Source organism: Grampus griseus (genome assembly GCF_964374135.1).
Source record: "Grampus griseus genome assembly, chromosome: X".
Taxonomy (NCBI): domain Eukaryota; kingdom Metazoa; phylum Chordata; class Mammalia; order Artiodactyla; family Delphinidae; genus Grampus; species Grampus griseus.
The window spans coordinates 4777568-4797494 of NC_138999.1; the positions used below are offsets into that span (position 1 = coordinate 4777568).

The following is a 19927-nucleotide window of genomic DNA, read 5'->3' on the forward strand; positions in this document are numbered from 1 at the left end:
TAACTGTACTGGGTGTACTTGAGTATCCTGAAAGTCACAGACCAGAGTCCCAGCCAGGGTTGCACAGTCACTAAAAACCGGGGTTCGCTAAATAAATACGACGTGAATATTTATATTAGAAAAAACACAGCAATCTGAATAGGTATTTAAATCTATAGAAACAGCTGTTTAAACACATATTCATTTGGGGTTTTTGCTGCCCTGATGTCAGACTATTTTTCTTCACGGATTTAAAATAGGACATTTATTAGGTAACACTTTGTTAAGCAAATTTCATTGATGATACATAGCTTGGGTTGAACAAAGATGGCATTTCTTCTAAACAAAGTGTGGTTTGCAATGTAGGTTTTTCTCTGTTTCCAATAAGCCTTTTCCGCATCAAGCAACTAGATCGGGGACATTTTGGTTTTGCTGTGGTAAAGTTTCTGTCACGTACGTGCAGTGTTAATATTCTTTTAATGGACAAATTTAATGTAATTACATCTCTAGTTATGAAAATGTTCTTTTCTCTCTCCGCTTCACAATAATTCTGTTTTAGGAATAGCTGCATTCTCAAAAAAGTTTTTTTTTTTTCTTGCTTTTTTGCCAAATTAAGGTTGTTCAGAAAAATAATTTAGTTTTTGCAGGGGAGACATTACGCTGTTTTTCAGAAGTGAATGTGCTATACTCTTAATATCTTGGAGCACTTTTATTTAACTTTTAAGTACTTTTATCAACTAACTCTTTTAACAGTTTGAAACGTCTTTAGAAGCACTTTGTACTAATCCATGTTTGTGGGGAAAAAATAAATTCTGGTCACTTCAGACAATAATAATTCAAATGCAGTGGGATTGTAAGTGCTATTAAGAAACATAAAATTTGAAACATTCTTTATTGGACTAGGTGGTATTTCTCACATTAGCCTTAGTAATATCTACCCCAGACACATTTTGGACCTATAACTAATGATACATGGTCCCAGTGAGCGAACCAAAACCATTTGGCAATTCGGAAATTAATATAGATATTAATAATTATTAGCGGACTTTTGCCCTATTGGAGTTCAATTAAAAGATTTTACACATAGGGACTTCCCTGGTGGCGCAGTGGTTGAGAGTCCGCCTGCCGATGCAGGGGACATGGGTTCGTGCCCCGGTCCGGGAAGATCCCACATGCCGCAGAGCGGCTGGGCCCGTGAGCCATGGCCGCTGAGCCTGCGCGTCCAGAGCCTGTGCTCCACAACGGGAGAGGCCACAACAGTCAGAGGCCCGCGTACCGAAAAAAACAAAAAAAAGAAAAAAGTTTTACACGTAAACTAACCCTCTCACTGAACAGCACAGAAAATTGGAATGCCTTTTTTTTTCCCAAAGAGCACCCATGTGTACAATGGGTCCTTACTACAGCAACATCCTAACATGGAGAGGATTCAAAATCTTAAACCCCAAATGTTTTCTCCTTTATAGTGCTCTTTGACAGCTAACGGCCCCTGTCTGTTTCCACAGAGCAAAGTTGAAGTACCATTCATGGCCCTCTCTTCCTGACACTTCCTGTCCCGTTAGTTACCGAGGTCTACTGATTGCATCTCAATGCAGTTCCGTTCTCCTCTGCTGCCTGTCCCCACCTACTCTGGGTACCGACATCTTTGTAGGGTCGTGGCCTTTATCTTCATGTCCACTCCAGCCTGTGCCAATCCATCCGCCACAGAGTAGCAGAATGACCATCTCAGTGGAAATCAAACCTGCCTGTCCCCCGCCTCCTTAAAATCTTTACTGTCTCTCCATCACTTCTGGATAAAAATGAACGTCCTTCGTGTGCTGACAGTGCCTTCCACGTCTGACCCCTGCTCTTTCTTAGACTTTTCTCCGCCCTATAGTGAGAGATCTGCATGGAAAAACGAAAACAGCATCCAGGACACAGAGTCATAGGAGTGCTGTGCATTCAGCTGTTGACACAAGCATAGGAAAAAGAAAAACCTGGAGAGAAACACAGGACCTGAGTGGTTCTCTGAATGGTTGGTTTGTGTGTTTTTTCTTGTGTACACTTAGAATATAAGTAAATACAGAATGAAGAAAACATTATTTGAAAAGAAATCATATTTGATTTTTGTGTACAGTACAAGCGTAGTAGCCCGAAGCAGGTCTCTGAGTAGCTGGATTTGGGGCTGAGACTTACTTAAGATTCACACAGAGTCTCAGTTTCACACCATTTAATCTCTTTCACACGTGTCTGCCATAAGAACATTTATTCCTCTTCTGGTATCTTCAACTTTCAATTGTAAAACAAAAATTCATTTTTCACATGGTGGGTGAGCTGAGCCATGTGTCTTTACTTTTTATTTCATTGATTTTTGCTTCGAGAGTGAGCTTGGTCTTTTTTTCATTAACTTTCATTGGAGTATAGTTGCTTTACAGAGTTGTCTTAGTTTCTGCTGTACAGAAAGGTGAGTCAGTCATACATACACCTATAGCCCCTCTTTTTTTAGATTCTTTTCCCATAGAGCCCATGACACAGTATTGAGTGGAGTTCCCTGTGCTATACAGTAGGTCCTTATTAGTTATCTCTTTTATATATAGTAGTGTATATATGTCAATCCCAATCTCCCAATTCATCGCACCCCACCCCCTTTCCCCCTTGGTATCCATGCATTTGTTTTCTACATCTGTGATCTATTTCTGCTTTGCAAATAAGTTCATCAGTACCATTTTTCTAGGCTCCACCTATAAGCAATATTATACAGTATTTGTCTTTATCTTTTTGACTTACTTCACTCTGTATGACAGTCTCTAGGTCCATCCATGTCACTGCAAATGGCATTATTTCATTCCTTTTTATGGCTGAGTAATATTCCATTCTATATATGTACCACATCTTCTTTATCCATTCCTCTGTCAGTGGACATTTAGGCTGCTTCCGTGTCCTGGCTATTGTAGATAGTGCTGCAATGAACATTAGGGTGCATGCATCCTTTTGAATTATGGTTTTCTCCAGATATATGCCCAAGAGTGGGATTGCTGGGTCATATGGTAGCTCTATTTTTTTTTTTTTTTTTTTTTGCGGTACACGGGCCTCTCACTGCCGTGGCCTCTCCCGCTACAGAGCACAGGCTCTGGACGCGCAGGCTCAGCGGCCATGGCTCACGGGCCCAGCCGCTCCGCGGCATGTGGGATCTTCCCGGACCAGGGCACGAACCCGTGTCCCCTGCATCGGCAGGCGGACTCTCAACCACTGCACCACCAGGGAAGCCCTATTTTTAGTTTTTTAAGGAACCTCCATACTGTTCTCCATAGTGGCTGTACCAGTTTACATTCCCACCAACAGTGTAGGAAGGTTCCCTTTTCTCCACACCGTCTCCAGCATTTATTGTTTGTAGATTTTTCGATGATGGGCATTCTGATTCTTGTGAGGTGACACCTCATTATAGTTTTGATTTGCATTTCTCTAATAATTAGTGATGTTGAGCATCTTTTCATGTGCCTCTTGACCATCCATATGTCTTCTTTGGAGAAATGTCTGTTTAGGTCTTCCGCCCATTGTTTGATTGGTTTGTTTGGTTTTTTTTTTTTTTGATATTGAGCTGCATGAGCTGTTTGTGTATTTTGGAGATTGATCCCTTGTCAGTTGCTTTGTTTGCAAATATTTTCTCCCATTCTGAGGGTTGTCTTTTTGTTTTATTTATGGTCTCCTTTGCTGTGCAAAAGCTGTTAAGTTTCATTAGGTCCCATTTGTTTATTTTTGTTTTATTTTCATTACTCTAGGAGATGGATCAAAAAGGATCTTGCTGTGATTTATGTCAAAGAGTGTTCTGCCTGTGTTTTCCTCTAAGAGTTTATCTGGCCTTACATTTAAGTCTTTAATCCATTTTGAGTTTATTTTTGTATATGGTGTTAGGGAGTGTTCTAATTTCATTCTTTTACATGTAGCTGTCCCATTTTCCCAGCACCACTTATTGAAGAGACTGTCTTTTCTCCCTTGTATATTCTTGCCTCCTTTGTCTTAGATTAGGTAACCATAAGTGCGTGGGTTTATCTCTGGGCTTACTATCCTGTTCCATTGATCTATATTTCTGATTTTGTGCCAGTACCGTACTGTCTTGATGACTGTGTAGCTTTGTAGTATAGTCTGAAGTCAGGGAGCCTGATTCCTCCAGCTCTGTTCTTCTTTCTCAAGATTGCTTTGGCTATTCAGGGTCTTTTGTGTTTCCATACAAATTGTAAAATTTTTTGTTCTAGTTCTGTAAAAAATGCCATTGGTAATTGGATAGGGATTGCATTGAATCTGTAGATTGCTTTGGGTAGTATAGTCATTTCACAATGTTGATTCTTCCAATCCAGGAACATGGTATATCTCTCCATCTGTTTGTGTCATCTTTGATTTCTTTTATCAGTGTGTTATAGTTTTCTGAGTACAAGTCTTTCACCTCCTTAGGCAGGTTACTCCTAGGTATTTTATTCTTTTTGATGCAATGGTGAATGGGATTGTTTCCTTAATCTCTCTTTCTGATCTTTCATTGTTAGTGTATAGGAATGCAAGAGATTTCTGTGTATTAATTTTGCGTCCTGCAACTTTACCAAATTCTTTGATGAGCTCTAGTAGTTTTCTGGTGGCATCTTTAGGATTTTCTATGTAGAGCATCATGTCATCTGCACACAGTGACAGTTGTACATCTTCTGTTCCAATTTCGATTCCCTTTATTTCTTTTTCTTCTCTGATTGCAATGGCTAGGACTTCCAAAACTATGTTAAATAAAAGTTGAGCCATGTATCTTTAAATTACTTATATAAATTCCTCCTACTCATTAATAATGAAACATCTTCTTAAAATACATTCAGCATGACCTTCTGAGCCACCAGCATGGAACGCTTTTTTCAGGTCCTCTTCAGCACAGCTGAACTTCCCATCTTAAACTACTGCACTTTGTATTAGTTACCTACTGCTGTGTAACAAACAGCCCCCAAGCTTGGCAGCTCAAAGTGACACACATTTGTTATCTCACCGTCTCAATGGGTCAGGAACCCAGGCACAGCTTACCTGGCTCCTCTCCTTGGATCAGGGTACCAGCCTGGATGGTGGTCTCATCCACTGGTTCAACACTGGTTCAACAGAGGCAAGCTCTGTTTCCAGGCTCAGTAAGATCCTTGTAGGCAGGGTTCAGTTCCTTGTAGGCTGGTGGCGTGAGAGTCTCATGTCCTTGCTGGCTCTTGGCTGGAGGCCTTCCTCAGTTCCTCATCATGGGGGTCTCTCCAATGTGGCAACTCAGCTAATCAAAATCCAGCAAGAAGTAGAGTCTGCTGGAAAGACAGAGGTCATAGTCGTTTGCAGCCTCATCACAGAAGTGATGTCACATCACTGTTTTCATCTTCTTTTAGTCAGAACCAAGTTGCAAAGTCCAGCCACATTCATGGGGAGGGGATTATGCAAGATGTGAGTACCAGGAAGGGTGTCATCAGGCCATCTTTTAGTTGGCCTCCCACATCTTCATTTAAAGCTGTGTGACTGTACTTATTAGAGTCTACACAAAATTATAGTAATGCTGCTGATAACTGCAGCCAACAAGTACTGGCACCTACGAGTCCCTTACTGAGTCATAGTGCTAAGTATATCATGTTATCCTCACAATAATCCCCATTTTACAGAAGAAAATGATGACAAAGAGGCTAAGTAAATGTCCTGCGGTTTCACCACTGTAAAGCAGGGGAACCAGGATCAGAACTCATCTGCAGAAGCCACATCTGTCACTTGTTTCAGTGGCTTCATGGAAGATCTCGTTTGGCCACTTGGAGCCTTGCAGGGTGATTCAGTGTCTCATTCAACCATGAAACCATCACAAGACCATCATGGTGTCTTTTAGCCAATTTTTACCTCATAGGCATTTGTGGAAATGGATTTGGTTGAATTGTCAGTGAATGGCTTTTAGCTGCAAAGCTATCGAAAGACAAAAATTCTCCTAACAAGTTACATTTGTCTGGTACTTTATCATTTTGGAAACACTTTATTTCTTTTTCTTTTTCTTAGAAGGAGGGAAAGGGGATATTCTCTTTTTTTCCAGCTCAGTTGAGGTATAATTGACAAATAAAATTGCGTATATTTAAATATGGTGATTTGATAGACATATACGTTATGAAGGGATTCCCACTGTCAAGTTAGTTAACGCATTGGTCACCCCACACAGTTAAGACTTTTTTTTATGGATAGAGTGCTTAAGATCTACTGTTTAAGCAGATTTCAAGTATACAATACAGTGTTATTAATTATAGTTACCTTGCTGCACATTACTTCCCGGAACTTATTCATCTTATAACTGGAAGCTTATACCCTTTGAGCAATATCTCCCCATTTCTTCTGTGCCACCGCCCCCCGTCCGCCCGGGGCAACCGCAGTTATACTCTCTGTTTCTATGAGTTGAACTTTCTCTTTTTAGACTCTACATAGGAGTGAGATCATGCGGTATGTGTGCTTCTGTTATTGGCTTATTTCCTTTAGGATAACGTCCTTCAGGTTCACCCATATTGTCACAAGTGGCAGGATTTCTTTCTTTTCCAGGCTGAGTAACTTTCCATTGTATCACATTGTCTTTATCCCTTCATCCGTGCGTGGACACTAAGGTTGTCTCTGTGTGTTGACTATTGTGAATAATGCCGTGACGAACATGGGGGTGCGGGGATCTTGGTGTCATGGAGACCCTTTCTTTCCATCTTTTTATGGGAGGTGGGCTCTGTGTCATCAGCTGAAAGTTCTCTGCACTGAAAAAAAAACAAAACAAAACAGGCGTTTATTTGACTGCCCAACCGCAGAGATGGCATCTTGGTGAAATGTGGATGAGTCACCCATGCAAGGAGGTGGCCCAGGCCTCGTAGCGGCTGGCCTGAGCTGCTACGAGACCCTTGACTCTTCATTCTGCCCTCATGCCTCTACTCCCCGACAAAGACAGGCCACCAAAGAGAGCACGCGGGAGACAGGAATGAGAGAGTGAGCTCTAGAAGAGCGCGTTGAATGGTCACATTTCCCTGGTTCGTTATCTTTAGACAAAGGGCGCCGAGTTTGCCTTTGTGAAAAGATCCTTGAGAGACAGAGAGGGGAGACTGAAAGTAGGTCAAGAGAGAAAGGCATGGCTCCAAGTTACCCACGCACTCGGGGTGAGGGTCCTTTGATCTGGACTCAGCAAGGCAACTGGCAAGATGACTGGTCGGAGAGCAGAACATCTGATGAAAAGGTGTGGTGGGGAGAGATGTTCCACGTGGACCAGAGACAGATAAGTCACAGGTGAGGCAAGACGAAAAGGAATGCTCAGAGCCTAAGGTCCTCTTTGAAGAGCCTCTTTGAGCTTGTTGCCTACATGCCTAGGAATGCAAGGGCTTCTGTGACCGACAGGGACACGGGATGGCTGAGGAATGTGATCTGTTAGCATTGAAGATGTACTAGTGGGTGCAAAGGAGAAAGTCAGTTGCTCAGATGGGCTGGAGCTTCCGAATCCCTCCACAGAAGCCAAGCTGCCCGCCTATGACAGCAAGGGAGTGAGTCGTCACCGTGTACCTACAGGAGCGAAGGTTTCGCCGATGATTTTACAGATGATGAAGAGGGTGATGGGCCGGCGGTGACTCGGTGGTGCTGCACTGGGGGTGACTTCATGCCCCAGGGGACATGAGGCAGCGTCGGGAGACTTTTTGGTGGCACAAGTCAGGGTGAGAGGGTGCGCTGCAGGCATCGAGTGAGTGGGTCCAGGGGTCCCGGCACAGCACAGCTCCCATGACAGAGAACCGTCCCGTTCCAAGGGGGCTCCAGGGATGAGGGCCTGCACATCTTTAGGGGCTGGGCTGTCTTTCCACATCCCACTCTAGGTGAGGATCCGTGTTACGGAGAGCAAGGGGGTGCAGTAAAAGAAGAGGACCACGTGAGGGTGGCTGGGTTGGCGTCCGGGTGTCCTCTGGAAGCAGCACCCGTGTTGTTTGCTCCGACGAAACTCTCATGGGATTTCTGCTGCATGTGGCCATCATGCCTCCTGTGGAACCCCACAGCTCCCGTGGAGTTTGCACGTCCCAGGCCCCTTCCCGCCCCCGATGAGTCCCTGATGCCGCAGGTTCTGCTAAGGTTTCCTCTCGTTTCCCTAAGTCCTGAGTTCTCTCGAGGTGAGCGATAGCTCAGGCCATCCCTCGGTCTGGCCCCTTGTTCTGGCCCCGAGAATGTTGAACCCCACCCAAGGGGAGAGGCCTGAGGATGCTTCTGCCCCCAGCTGCTCAGCCGCGGGCAGGTTCTGTCCCTCTCCTGAGTGTTCACTTGGTAGTTCCTACGGGCATCAGAGCAGGAGTTTCAGGTGTGCATCCACCCCCAAAGTCCTCCGGCCCGTCGTTCTTGAAAGGGGTGAAATGCCGGGGCAGGGGGGTGAGTGTGCGTTGGGATGACAGCCATAGAAGGTGGATGGATTTTCCCTCCCCTCCACTGCGTTTGCTGCCACCTACTAGCACCCAGAGCTGCCCCACCTGTGAACCATGTCTTCCTTGAGCTTGGAAAGGTTTGCATCACGCCCAACTCTACGTGTTTCCCTTTGAAAAGCCGCTACGCCGAAACTCGTGGCTAGTTTTAGAAAGGATTTGACATTGACAATTGGATTGTCCTGAAATGCCCGGGTTTTTTTTTTAGTGCAGAGAACTTTCAGCTGATGACACAGAGCCTGCCTTCCATAAAGAGATGATTGTGTCTTCATTTTTCTAGACAGAGCCTATGTTTTGGTTTGGGGTAGAAAGGAGAGGTCACTGCTATCCAGGGAGAAAGAAGTGTTTGTTTTGGAAACAGACACACAGGACAGAGAGGATAGTTCTTCACTGCGTGATGTCTTAGATGCTTTGCAGCCCTTGTCGTCGGGGGTGGCCGGGTCGACAGAACGTCCTCTACTGGGAGGAGGGGGAGGGTCGCAGAGAAGGAGGGTAGGCCGCCTCAGGCCAGCATCCTTCATGTCTCTCTTCCCCTTGCCCTTTGCAGGAAGATGAGGACACTTTTGCTTCTGCTGCTGTTCATCTATGAGGCCCGGAGCCATGCGGTGTCAACGCCCAACTTCGTCCTGCTGATGGCCGACGACCTTGGCATTGGGGATCCTGGCTGCTATGGAAACAAGACCCTCAGGTTGGGTGACGTGTAAACACAGGGCTCCCTTCACGGGCCGCCGTCCTGGGATGGGCAGCGCGTGTTCACAGAGCACAGGCCATGGGGAAACGTTCAGAGCCCCCCAACGGCGCACTTTCCTGTACGACTTTACGTAGACACACACAGGCGTTAGTAGGCAGGTGTGATGACTTATCTATTCGAATCACTTTTGGATGAACTCAGACGGCTCACTGGGAAGGTATTCATCATAATTCTTTCTTCCTCGCCCCTAGTCTGTGGCTTGTTTCCCATCATCATGTTTCCCTCCCTTTGGTTCGCCTCTTCTGTTTTGTCTTCTGTTTTCGGCCTCTGGCTCCGTTCCCATTGGGACCCAATCCATCCCCCCTTGTCAACCCCTCGCTGTCACCTCTGTACCTTCCTTCCACCTCTGGGCCAGGCTGTGCTGGATTCTCATGCAGACACACCGGCCGGGGACAGATGTCCTGGGGACACGTGTCACGTTTGATGGTGTCAGAACTTTTCAAGGGCTAGGGGTGACTACAATGGTAGGGAAAACACAGTGGGAACCAGACTCGGACAGAGGAGGGTGTTTTGTTCCCCAGCCCCCCGGTGTAGGGCTCTTGGGTTTAGAATTAGTCGGTCAGGGTGCAGTGGAATATTGGTCTTAGGGGTGCACTTTCTCTATGTGATCATGGGGAAATGTTGACATAACTGTGGTTCTGTGGAGAGCTTCACCTCACACGTGATGAGCGCAAACAAAATGAAAGGAGAGGGTGGGATTCACCAGAATTTTCTCGTAAGAGCCACAGATAATTAGCTGAAGCTCACAGGGACGTGCCGCTGAGTGCCACGGGGTCTGATTTGTGTTCACACCACTCGCTGTAGGTCCTCCTCTTCTGTACAACATGACCGTGCGTCTCAGGACGTCTGTTTCATCGTTATGTGGCACAGCAAACAAACATGAAGTAAATTACACTTTTGAGGAGGACCCGGCCTGCAAGATGCAGCCGAATGTGACGTCACTTCCAACCTGATTCTGTGTGTCAGATGTCACGTGTTATTTTTAAAACGTATGCTGACCTATGATGTTTGTTAGATTTTGTTTAAAGCACGTGCAAGGATAAGATCTGCACTCATTGTTCTCTTAAAATGTTAATTGACCATGTATGTTTCCTTCCTCACCTTATGCTTCATTTTGTGAAAAGTTTAGATCTCACTGTTAGGCATTTCAGACACGAACCTTGTGAGTAATTTTTCTTATCGATGTCACAATTTATTTTTTTTCATTTTAAGTATCATTTTAAAATACCATATGATATGAGTATTAGATATAATATTAGATATGCTATTCCTAAACTTTAGTGAGATAATAGATAACTGTTCCTACTAAGGTGTCTTAATTAAAAAATCACAGTCAAGCCTTTAAGGTTCAGTGTCTGCCAATTATCCAAAAGAAAAAAAGGGCTATAAAATCCTAAGTAAGAATTCATATCAATAATACCCTAAATCTGCCTTGTCCTCCATATTAGCATCCAGTTCTTTTATTTATTTTTTTTAATTGAAGTATAGTTGATTACAACATTGTGTTAGTTTCAGATGTACAGCACAGTGGTTCAGTTTTCTATCAATATATATGTATATATTTATATATATATACTATGTATATATTTATACATACATTTATATATGTAGATATTCTTTTTTTCCGACTCTTTTCCATTTTCCACTATAGTTTATTACAAGATAAAGAATACAGTTCCCTGTGTCCTACACTAAGTCCTTGTTGTTTATCTATTTTATATGTACTAGTCTGTATCTGCTAATCCCAAATTCCAATTTATCACTTCCTCCCCAGTTCTTTCTGAAGGACATTTTCCATTTTACGTTTTATAATATCACACCTCAAAAGAGTCAGATTTTTCAGTGGCCAATCTAGGCACTAGGGGGATTAAGTCAAATATACAGACAGCCTCAGTGTTCTCAGAATCTTGTAATTTAAGGCCAAAGCAAAGTGGAAATGTTGAGAATTAAAGGCATAAGTTAAACTAATAGATGAGCGAGCAGCTTGACATTACAGTGCAATGCCGTGATCTTCCCCTTCGAGCTATGCATTGTTACAGGACTAGCCTGTGGGCGCTGAACCAGGGAAGCAGTGGCGTCACAACGGAACAAGATACATGCCCCACGCCACAGGCAGAAGTCTTGGAGGGGAGTGCCGTTAGCCACTCCGTCCCTTTACAGGGAGGAAGCTGCCGTGATGGGGGATAGGGACTGACATCCTACAGATGGAACAGGCCTCTCCCGCAGGACAAGAAGGCCATGGCAGGGTGGGGGGAGTCCCATCTATGCTCAGAACTGAAGTATAGAAGATGAGCAGCCTGGCAGAGAGGCAGGCGCTGGGGTTCCCACTGGAGGATAAGGGATCGTCACTCAGCGTGGACCCAGCCCTGAAGGAACTTCCCCTCTGAATGCCTAGGAAGTCTGGCATGATTTCCTAAGGTGATGGACCACACCAGTCCTGGATAAGAGGTGGCAGGATGGCTTGTCCTGCATAAGGCGTCATCCTAGAAGTCAGCCCATAAATGAGTGTTCCTTTAGCGGAAAAAAGAAAAAGACACTCAGAGGGTGTGCGTGTCTCACGGCATGTCGTGTTTCCATGTTGCTGTGTCCCTTTTCCCTGGAGTCTGTGACCCCTTTGTTACCGATCCCTGGTAAATGCACCTGGAGCCCATCGTCCCTTTCCCCGGACGGTGCCGTCACCCTGTTCTCCCTGGGGCCATGTGGAAATTTGGCAGAGCGTGGTGAGAACTGGTTAGGAGCTTCTCTTTGGCTGTAGTTGGCAAGAGAAGAGTCAGGCTGCTCCCAGAGCTTTCTCGTTTGGGGCACGGAGGTAGCTCGTGGGGGGCACAGGTGACGGAGGACAGAGACCTTGACCCTTGCCCCTCCCGCTTCTCAGAGCAGCCCCTTGTAAGGACTTGGCTTCTCTCCTAAATCAGCAGCTCAGAGCCCCCAGGGGGGCATGGGTGGGCCCCTGGAGAGGGCAGACCTGGATGATTTCATCCTCAGTGTGGTTCTGTTGTCACTCTGAGTCTCAGTGCTGTGTCCCCTTCCTTCCCCCGTCCCATCGCAGTTTCCCTAGATAAGTGACAAGCGACTCACTGTACAAAGCCAGAGAGAAAGCTTTCTTTTCAGGGTCACGAGGAATGACCTGAGTCTTTGTTCCAGGACTCCCAATATCGACCGCTTGGCCAGAGGGGGAGTGAAGCTCACGCAGCACCTGGCAGCATCACCCCTGTGCACACCCAGCAGGGCGGCCTTCATGACGGGCCGGTATCCCATCCGCTCAGGTACCCAACCTCCTGGTTCCGTCGCTGCGGCCCTGGTCCACCTCCCAGTCCTAGGGCTTCCCCTGTCCTAATGGTGGGTTTCTCCTGGCGTAGGAATGGCATCTCGGTCCCAAGTGGGAGTTTTCGTCTTCTCCGCCTCTTCGGGAGGACTTCCCCACAGTGAGATTACGTTCGCCAGGCTCCTGAAGAATCAAGGCTATTCCACAGCTCTGATAGGTATGGGCAGCTGGGGGGGGGGGGCGGTGCGAGGACCTGGGTGAGTGGGAAACTGGGGAGGGCATGAGAGCAGCGTTCTTGAAGATGCACTGACTGATAGCGTTTGCACAACTGTAAGTAGGGGAGAAATTATTTCAATGCTAAGTTCAAACACCATGCGTCTATATGGGCTATTGGAATGTGTAGATGTGTGTCCTTATTTATGTACGTGTGTGTATGTGTGTGGATGGATGATGGATGGTGAAATGGATAACTGATCATGCACACACACAGCATGCAAAACTACACACACACACACACACGCACACACACACGCACACACACACACACACGCACACGCACGCGCACACACACACGCACACGCACACGCACACACACACACGCACGCACGCACGCACACACACACACACGCACGCACGCACACACACACGCACACACACACGCACACACGCACACACACACGCGCGCGCGCACACACACACGCACGCACACACACACGCGCGCACACACGCACACGCACACACACACGCACACACACACGCACACACACACACGCACACACACGCACACACACACACACGCGCACACACACGCGCACACACACACGCACACACACACACACACACGCACACACACACCATACTATTGATAAAGGTTTACATTTTACGTTTCAGTACTAAAATTGCGTCTGAATTTTTCTCAGTTGACATTCCCACTGATTTTATCCCCTGGGTAGGAACGAATCCTTCTCCCCTTTCACTTGATAAACTTGGGTCTATGCAGGTCATCAGAGGAACCCTAGAACATCTCATGGGAGCAAAATAACCGGTCTCTTTCCTCCCACATTTTGTCAAACCACCATCACTTTTTCTCTGTATTTAGTGATACAGTCACATTTCAATTTTTTAAATTTATTTATTTATTTTTTTTGCGGTACGTGGGCCTCTCACTGTTGTGGCCTCTCCCGTTGTGGAGCACAGGCTCCGGACGCGCAGGCTCAGCAGCCAGGGCTCACAGGCCCAGCCGCTCCGCGGCATGTAGGATCTGCCCGGACCGGGGCACGAACCCGCGTCCCCCGCATCGGCAGGCGGACTCTCAACCACTGCGCCACCAGGGAAGCCCTCATTTTTATTCTGTTTTATTATTTGGCCACACTGCGTGGCATGTGGGATCTTAGTTCCCCGACCAGGGCTCGACCCCGTGTCACCTGCAAGTGGGAGCCGGGAGCCTTAACCACTGGACCTCCAGGAAAGTCCCGGACAGTTTACATTTTATAAGAAGTGTTTATAGGTGTTTACAATAATTACTGAGTTATGAGTATGATTTCCTCATGCCTCAGGGGTAGTTTTTACATATGGATTCATTTCCGGTGAGAACTGGTTAGGAGCTTCTGACATTTCAGGGACATTCTGACATTTCAGGGACAAAATCAAGTTGGTTTTAAGACTTTCCTTTTAAGGAAATGTCTTTAAAAAAAAACACATGTCCCCCAAAAACGTTGGTGTTCATCTATGTAGTTTTGTCTCCTGCCTATGAAGTACGTGAGGTGTGTGTCTTTCATTTTATTTGTATTTTTTCCAGTCACTGAATCCCCTCTTGTTTTCTGGTGGAGAGAGTGGTTCCTACCCTACCGTTTTTGGAAACGGAGGTGGAAACGGTAGAATGGTTTTGGCTGATGAATATGCAGAAAGAGGCCGCCTTCCAGCATGCGCAACTCAGAAGCTGACCTTCGTTTCGGGGTGCTCATGGGGACTAAACATGCCACCTGTTTGTTTGTCTGCTCAGGGAAGTGGCACCTTGGCACCAGCTGTCACAACAGAACGGACCTCTGCCACCACCCCTTGAGCCATGGCTTCGACTATTTCCACGGGCTGCCCGTGACCAACCTGCGGGACTGCAAGCCGGGAGAAGGCAGCGTGTTCACCAGGGCCTTAAGGCTGCTGGTCTTCCTCCCCCTGCAGGTCATCGCCATCACGCTGCTGACCCTGGCCGTGCTCAGGTGCCTGGGGCTCATCCAGGTTCCCCCCTGCATCTTCTTCTGCCTCTTCTTCCTGGCCGCCCTGGTCCTCGGCGGCCTGCTGTGCTTCCTGCATTACTTCCGGCCCCTGAACTGCTTCCTCATGAGGAACCGTGACATCACCCAGCAGCCCATGTCCTATGACAACCTCACGCAGAGGCTCACAGCGGACGCGGCCCAGTTCATACAACGGTAGGTATCGCCTCCCAGCCTGATGCTGCCTGGGACACATGTCATATGCTATTTCAGGTGTTTCCATGGAGGTGGAGGAACCGGGGTGGCCTTTTGAGCCATGTTTCCCCTTCTGTGGTTGGGAGATTTCTCCAGCTGGGCGTGTATTGGGCGGTGGGGGGAGTGGGTCGGGAATTGCCATGACCTGGGCTCCCCCCAGAGATGTTTTGCCAGTTTCCCGCACGTCCTCTGCTTATGAGGCCATGCCCCAAAAATGTCTGGGTGACAACAGGGACCTTAAGGCATCACCACGGTCTTTACTCTTCAGGTGTGTGATTAAGAGAGGAAAGGTCATGTGTATTGTTTACTGTAGATGTTATACGACATAAACAACGTGAGGAGATCCGCAATATTCGGGGCACGTTTCCGAGCAGAGCAACTCTGAGAGTCAGCTGGATGAAGCAGATGATCTCTTGGGAGTCTGTTGGGGCCTCTTGAGTTTGTAGATTTGGTGTTTGCGGTCAGCGAAGGGGGTAGCCATCCACGGAGGGCTTCACAGCAGTCTGTCTCAGGAACACTTGCTGTTAAAAACGAACAAAATTGTTTTGTTGCCTTTAAAAGTTTAGAGGATAGTCCTATAGAGAAGGGTGGGAACGCAGTGTGAAAATCAGATGTTTGGCCTTGGTGGTTACTTGCCCTGCCCACGAGAGCAGGTCTGTTCAGGCACCAGAGAGTGGAGGAAGCTGGCAACATGGCGTGATGAAGGACATATTGATAATTCGATTCTTAAGAGAAAGGGGAAGATGTTCAGCTGGCCAGCACGCTGGTGAATATCTGTGTCCGTGATTTTGAACCTGGAGACACTGTGGAGCTATCAGTGCTCCCGGTCAGCCTACCCCTCGGCCCGCACGGCCAGAGGCGGCCATAACTTGAACAGACACCCGCATCGTGGGCGTGGCGCTTGGCGCAGATCTGTCCCTTGTGGGATTGCCTTTGATAGCTCAGTACGTGGTGGCGTAGAAAATTGGATCGTTGGAACTTCCCACAGGTAGACCAAGAAGGGAAGAGGGGAAAAGCTCTTGACTGTAGGTGGAGAACTGTGAGTCCTCAGACTTTGTGTAGGGAGGTGCTGGGGTCCTGGCTGAATCTGAACATTGCCAGTCTTACGTTGAGAAATTCCTACGGAGAGTAGTTCTAAGGTAAGGCTTTGCCTCTCCCTGTTAACAAGCTCCCCTAGAGTTCTAAACTCCTGTAGAACACTCTGAGAAATACTAGAGCATCTGTGGGTTTTTGCTGTTAGAGAACGGCACCATCGCTAAGCTGCCTAGATTTTTCTAGAAGGCGGTGCTAACATGATCTAATGCAGAAGCTTCTGAACTTCGTAAGACGTACATTTTACACCATCATCCAATGAGATGTCATACACAGATGTTTAACCGAAGCAAAAGTTTCCAGAAAGGATTTATTTCTTCATAGAGTGATCACTTCTGATACTTCCTGATTCCCTTCTGTTTTATTTTATTTTTTTAATTATCTGGTTGTGACACGAAATGAATGTCATGACTCAACAGTGGGTCCCAGTCTGCATGGCAGACAAAGCTTTTACCTCATGGGTGAGCCTTACAGTGTTTTACGAGTAAGAGAACGGCCCTTCCCAGGTACAGTGGCGCTCTGTGGATGGCAGCCCTACCCGTTTAAGCCACAATACAACCGTCTGCTGTTTGGCAAACTTGCGGAAGCAGCGGAACCCTCTCCTGTCCCTGTCCATTGACTAGCAGTCCCTCAGAAACCTGTGGGGAGGGGGTGAATAATAACGCTCCTGATAAAATCACAGGCTTCAGGAGTGATCCTCAACGTCCAGGGTGAGGCACATCTTGACAGCATGTGGTGTTTGGACACAGATGATTGAATCTCTAGGCTATATGAATATTCATATGATTAGGAGGAATTTTAATGGGTTCCTTGGCGTATGACTTTGGGACGGGATCGAAACAAATTTGATTAGCCTAAGGGTATTGAACCTCAACCAGTTCATCTTTGTTTAACTTTAATTTCATTTATTTTTTATTGACGTGTAGTTTATTTACAATGTTGTGTTACTTTCAGGTGTACAGCAAAGTGATTCTGTTACATATACTATAGATATACTATGTACATATATAAATTCTTTCCCAGATTCTTTTCCATTATAAGTTATCACAAAATATTGAGTAGAGTTCCCTGTGCTCTACAGTAGGTCCTTGTTGTTTATTTGTTTTATGTATAGTAGTGTGTATCTGTTAATTGCAAACTCCTAATTTATCCCTCCTCCTGCCCTTTCCCCTTTGGTAACCGTAAGTCTTTTATGTCTGTGAGTCTGTTTCTGTTTTGCAAATAAGTGCATTTGTATCACTTTTTTAGGTTCCACGTAGAAGTGATGTCATATGGTATTTGTCTTACTCTGTCTGGCTCACTTCACTTAGTATGATAATCTCTAGGTCCATCCATGGTGCTGCAAATAGCATTCTTTCATTCTTTTTTATGGCTGAGTAATATTCCATTGTATACTTATACCACATCTTCTTTATCCATTCATCTATTGATGGACACTTAGGTTGCTTCCATGTCTTGGCTGTTGTAAATAGTGCTGCAGTGAACATTGGGGTGCATGTTTCTTTTCAAATTAGAGGTTTCATTTTTTCTGGATATATGCCCAGGAGTGTGATTGCTGGGTCATATGGTAACTCTATTTTTAGCTTTTTAAGGAACCTCCATACTGTTTTCCATAGTGGCTGCATCAACTCGCACTACTGCCAGCAGTGCAGGAGGGCTCCCGGGCTCCCTTTTCTCCACACCCTCTCCAGCATTTTTTTTTTTTTTTTTTTGCGGTACTTGGGCCTCTCAGTGTTGTGGCCTCTCCCGTTGCGGAGCACAAGCTCCAGCCGCGCAGGCTCAGCGGTCATGGCTCCTGACGCGCAGGCTCAGCGGTCATGGTTCCTGACGCGCAGGCTCAGCGGCCATGGCTCACGGGCCCAGCTGCTCCGCGGCATGTGGGATCTTCCCGGACCGCGAACCCGTGTCCCCTGCATCAGCAGGCAGACTCTCAACCACTGCGCCACCAGGGAAGCCCTCTCCAGCATTTATTGTTTGTAGACTTTTGGTGATGGCCATTCTGACCGGTGTGAGGTGATACCTCATTGTAGTTTTGATTTGCATTTCTCCAATACTTAGCGGTCCAACCAGTTTATCTGGATTGTAATGGGGTTTCTGCAGTTTTCTTCCAGAACTAGATATTTAAGATGCTCTAGCAACACTGTAGTGGGAGGTTATGCTTATTGAATTATTTGAAAAGGGTTTAGTCTTTAAATAGGTGATTCTAATGTAAACGACTATTGCCCACATTGGAGCAATGCATAAATTGGTCAGTATTAGGGACAGTACTACCATGTGTGTACCATGATGTCATTCACACCCAAACCTTCTCATATACATTATCTGAAGATTCAAAGATTTTAAACATCTAGGTAAAATCATCCTTGGGTAACATCGTCTTCCTGTGTTACAAGAGATATCTGATTTGCTGAATTGTTATTTTCAGGAATCTAGAGAAAATTGCCTTAATATGGTACCAAAGAATCATAACAGACTGTGACACTATCATATTTATAAAAATTTTTTTCAGGGATCTGAAGACATTTAAATGTGTGTCTCTTTGACCAGAATATCCTGAGAAATTTAGGCAGGGCTGACGAGCTCTGTGAGACATGGATTCAGGGCTACTCAGAAGCAGAAGAAGGAAAACCTCATCCAAGCAATAACGGTGTTTGTGAAGTTGATTCAGATGCTGTTGAATGAAAATTTTCCGATTGAAGCCAGTGCTTTATTTCAGTGTATTGATCTAAAAACCAGTTTTGGGGTACACAGCTCTCCCTGGGTTCACTTGTCAAAGGTGATGAGGAAAATGATTCAAGCTCTCATTTCTAACATTTATATTCTCTCTCTGAGCCTTGTGGATGAAATGATTTATACTCAGACGTTTGTTCTCGAGATACTGACTTGCGATGTGAAGATACAGATGACAAGGGCATAAGGGGATGGTGCTTTATTGGTTTGTGACTGTCTCAGATGTAGTCTGCTGAACCAAATTTAGGTACGTGCCCCGGGATTACAAGCAGGTGTTTCCAAGTTGAGGAGATTGAGGGTGTGGAATATATAACTGTGCACTCCATGATCCCTCACCCTAATTTACTCTTTTAGGGATAGAACTTATCTTGGGAAGATGCTTCTACTATTAGAGACTTAGATAATTAGCTCAACACATGTTCTAAGCTGTACAGTAATTCGAGACAGGTCATCCTAAACACACTTTAATTAGCAAGAAATCCTTGTTGCTCTGACGGGAAAGGAATGACCTGTAGATTTCTTAGAGATACTTAATCCTCCTTATATGCCCTGAATGAAGGGCCCTTCAGTCATTCCAGCTTTCTCCCTGGTCATGACTCTCATCCATGCTTTGTAAAACAGATCCAGCTTGGGTGCCCAGCTAGGGATGTGTTCAAGTTTTAGCAGATACTGGTTAGATATATGCCAGGCACTGTGGCTATACACGTATTCTTGGTCACGTTTCATACCTGTCACGTCTTACGTGCTACAAAAGGACCCTGGAAGATGGGTGAAGAGATGTCTTCTTGTGGAGGAATTTGAGGCTCAGAACTTTGGAGTGAGAGCAAAAGCCCCACAGGGAATAGTAGATAGCGGGTTAGAACCCATATCTAACTCTCCGTGAGGGCTCTCCTGAGCGGACCATAACAAGCTTGCTGCCTTCCTTGCCGCCACATATACTCTGCAGACTTACCAGTAAGGTTCGAGTGTGGATTATTTGGAAGGAGACTAGGAAATTCAGTACCCCTTCTCCAGATGGAAGCGTCCGGGTCCCATGCCCCCAAAGGAGAACACACCTGGGAATTCTTAGATAAACTCATGTTCGTAGTACAATCCTTAACCGTGGCGAGGGAGAAGTGGCTGAGTATTCCGAAAAGATAAAGGCTACGTGGTGACGGGTGAATTTAGCAAGTTAATTTTGTTCCCGAGGTAGTTTTTTAGTTCAGGTTGAACTGCATTG

General features: G+C 46.0%; 1 protein-coding gene across 1 annotated transcript in view; it reads left to right on the plus strand.

The window, feature by feature from the left end:
- Positions 1-8956: 8956 nt before the first annotated feature.
- Positions 8957-19927, plus strand: part of LOC309839538 (steryl-sulfatase-like) — a gene marked incomplete at its 5' end in the record, with an annotated part of 86722 nt that continues 75751 nt past the window's right edge. Inside the window, 4 exons of the mRNA XM_082681314.1 lie at positions 8957-9093; positions 12301-12422; positions 12516-12638; positions 14424-14847. Of these exons, the coding sequence (XP_082537440.1) occupies positions 8957-9093; positions 12301-12422; positions 12516-12638; positions 14424-14847 (806 nt within the window). The remainder of the gene's footprint in view (positions 9094-12300; positions 12423-12515; positions 12639-14423; positions 14848-19927) is intronic.